Below are 3,567 nucleotides of genomic sequence, written 5' to 3' on the forward strand. Positions count from 1 at the left end.
CTCTCTCTCTCTCTCTCTCTCTCTCTCTCTCTCTCTCTCTCTCTCTTTCTCCATCTGCGAAAAGCGTAACCCTTTTAAAGAACAAAAAGCACGTAATCAGTTACGCGTTGTCTGTTTGTTTTAGTTTAAAAAGGTTTTTACGGCGCTCGCAACTGCATAGGGCCATATGAGCGCCAATGGCTGGATGTCAAATGTCAACAGAGAAGTCCACACAGGGAATCAGGCGCCTCAAAAGAACGAAGTCTGCACTATCAAGGCACCCGGAAATAGCAGTTCACAGGAGATTGACAAACATTCAAAAGAAGTAGAGGAAAAAATGACGATGGTAAGGATTAGGAAAGAAAAAGCAGCAGTTCCCTCTATGATGGTCCGTCACAGTATGAGCATGACGTTGATAAATCAGCCCGTTTACAATTCTACTGTGCATAAGAACATGTTAATATCCCCCCTTTGGGAATGGCCTAACGACAACTTCAGTCAGTAGCACTGCCCTGGTGGAGGGAGCGTAGTCTGTACTCACTGAGTCATGACAGCCACTTTCGGCACGGTATTATATCTATGACGAGTAGGGTGGTAATCTTATTCGAAAGTGATGAAATCCTTTTGTATTTTCACAGACTGCCCTGGTCTGGGGCACTACACTGGCCACTGAGCACATGAGGAAAGATAAAGGAGGAGCCGGGGGGAGAGTGATTAACATCAGTTCTGTCGTTGGTAAGGATACAGACAAGACAATTAATGATGTTTGTCTTCATCCACCCTTCCTCTTTCATACCCCCTCCCTCCATCACCCCCTTTTGAGTTTTTCTTTGTGATGTGGTTGGGGGAGGGAGAGTGAAAAGGGGAGGGGGGTGAGAGGGTGTATTCAACATCATGCTTCCCGAACTTTTCGTAATGTTTATTTTATACAGTTAAATACTGTTCTCTACGAACAGTTCTGTACGTGTGTCCGTCTCAACCTTCAGCTCTTTCTCGGTCTATTGGTCTGTTTATATATCTGTCTATCTGTGGCGTCGTTAGCCTAGTGGTTAGGCTACCGGACTCGTAATCGTGAGGTTGCAGGTTTGGGGGTTCGAGCCGCAGGCCCGACGTTGTGTCCTTGGGAAAGGCACTTTTCTTGAATTTTCTTCACTTCTTTCAGGTGAGAATGGGTACCCGGACTCAGACAGCGAAAGATTTTGTCAGTATGTTAGTGTTTTTACGCTTGCACTGTATGCGTCCCAGGAAGTTGAGGTTGTTTCAGAATGTTCTCAGGTCTGCAGGGGTAATAGTATAGATTGTGAAGCGCATAGAGCTTGCTGTTGAGCGGGGATTTGCGCTGTACAAATGCTATCTATCTATCTATCTATCTATCTATCTATCTATCTATCTATCTATCTATCTATCTATCTATCTATCTATTTATCTATTTATCTATCTATCTATTATTATTGTTATTATTATTATTATTATTATTATTATTATTATTATTATTATTATTATTATTATTATTGTCTGTCTGTCTGTCTGTCTGTCTGTCTGTCTGTCTGTCTGTCTGTCTGTCTGTCTGTCTGTCTGTCTGTCTGTCTATCTGTCTGTCTAATCTATATTATGTCTGTCTACCTGTCTACCTATCTATCTACCTAATAATAAATAATAATAATAAATAGCATTTGTCTAGCGCATATCCCCGCTCAACAGCAGGATCTATGCGCTTTACGCTATATTATTATTACCCCAGCAGACCATAAAACACTCCGAAACATTTTCAGCTTCCCGTGAAGCATACAGTGCAAGCAGCTGATTAAGCGCTCAAACACTAACAAACTGACAAGATCTTTCGCTGTCTATAGCCGGGTACCCATTCCCACCTGGGTGAAGTGAGGAAAATTCGTGTATCCCAAGGACACAACGTCGGTTGCGAGTCCGAGAGCCTAACCACTAGGCCACCGACGTCCCAAATACCTATCTTTACCTTTATAGTATACGATATATCCAAGAGAAACTTGAAAATGTAATCACCCAATCATCGAGTTAAAGCCTTGCACTACCCACTCATGTAGCATACCAATTTTAAGCTAATTAAATTCTGCATCATCTGACACATTAATATTTCATCTATGTTAAGACCGGCAGTAGGCAACGGGAAACCACTGCTGTAATATCACAAGAATAGTCGTGAAAAAGTTTAAATTGAGGGCAAGCGAGGCAGGGGTAGGCCCAGAACAACATACTTAGGGAACCTAAACAAATGGGTAAGAGGAAGGGATCAGGGAAACGTAGCTTTTTCTTTTAGAGCATCCGAGCAAAGGAATGAATGGAGAACCATGATCGCCGATGTCTGTTGCAGATCTGGCACTGGATGATGATGCTAAGACACGCCCGAGATATGGTTACTCAAAATTGACCTTTAAAAACAAAATAGGCGTGGCAAAATTAATTGTGCGAAATCAAAGAAACGTAAAATTGTCTTTGTTTGTGTATTGAGGAGCATCAATATTCATAGAATGCACATACATAGCACATCCATTGTATAGAGAATTTAGTCTCTGCAATAGCAATATTTCATTGTGATAGTTTCAAACAAAAGGGAAAAGAGAGTAATCACACATACCACCCATAACTTGAACATAACATTAAATGTGCTCATTATTACTCAGCACAGCAGCCATTGGTTTTGTGAAGAGCACGAACCCTTTGGGCATCGAATGTCAGAAAATATTTTGCTATGCATAGAGATGTCTATTTGAAAAAGACCAAGACGAAAATATTTGTCAAAGACGTGACGTTCTGCTGAACCAAGCCATCCGGGGATTCTCACGTGGGCGGTTTTGTTCATTCTACCCCAGACCTTTCAAAACTATTCTAGTTTCACGGCCTCTTTTCCTCGCTGACAGATGATTCAGTCCAAAATCTAATACAGTCCATGTGAAAAAAATGTTTCGTGCTCTACAAGAAACCAATAGCGTCTAAACAAAAACAAAATTTAATATGCACATGTAAAGTTCAATTCGGGATTTGCGTGGTATTTGTGACTGCTCTGTGTTCCAATCTGTTTGAAAACATCATCAGAAAATGATGCAAAGACAATAATGTTTTCTTTTCATTTGATATTCAATACGTGTCCGGTTCCACCAATTGTGACCATCTATGTATGTGTGTGCTGGTTGAGTAAATGAAATGGCCATAATTTATAAACTAATCTCCAATTTGACAGGTCTTAAGGACTTCCCTCCCGCGCCGGTCTACACGGGCACCAAACAAGCAGTGCGGGCATTCACTTCGTCTATGGCTGTAAGTGAATGTTCATGTTTCATAATTATACTTCGTTATTGTTGCTGCAGTTGGTGATGCTGTTGCTGCTGTCATCGTCGTACTCGTCGTTGCTGTTAAAACCGTTGTACTTATAACTTTGTTGTCGCTACTGTTGCTGTTGTTGGTGGTGGTGGTGGTGGTGGTGTTTTTGTTGATAATGATAATACTATTGACGTTGTTGTTGTTATTTTTATTTTTATTTTGGTGGTGGTGGTGGTGATGGTGTGTGTGTGTGTGTGTGTGTGTGTGTGTGTGTGTGTGTGTGTGTGTGTG

The 3,567-nt window shown here is 41.3% G+C and overlaps 1 protein-coding gene across 1 annotated transcript in view; it reads left to right on the forward strand.

The window, feature by feature from the left end:
- The window catches only part of LOC101851730 (15-hydroxyprostaglandin dehydrogenase [NAD(+)]), a 50,839-nt gene that overhangs the window by 42,999 nt on the left and 4,273 nt on the right, over positions 1-3,567 (forward strand). The window contains exons 5-6 of the mRNA XM_005097372.3: positions 618-714; positions 3,197-3,273. Coding sequence (XP_005097429.1) covers positions 618-714; positions 3,197-3,273 — 174 coding nt within the window. The remainder of the gene's footprint in view (positions 1-617; positions 715-3,196; positions 3,274-3,567) is intronic.

Source organism: Aplysia californica, unplaced genomic scaffold (genome assembly GCF_000002075.1).
Source record: "Aplysia californica isolate F4 #8 unplaced genomic scaffold, AplCal3.0 scaffold00153, whole genome shotgun sequence".
Taxonomy (NCBI): Eukaryota; Metazoa; Mollusca; class Gastropoda; order Aplysiida; family Aplysiidae; genus Aplysia; species Aplysia californica.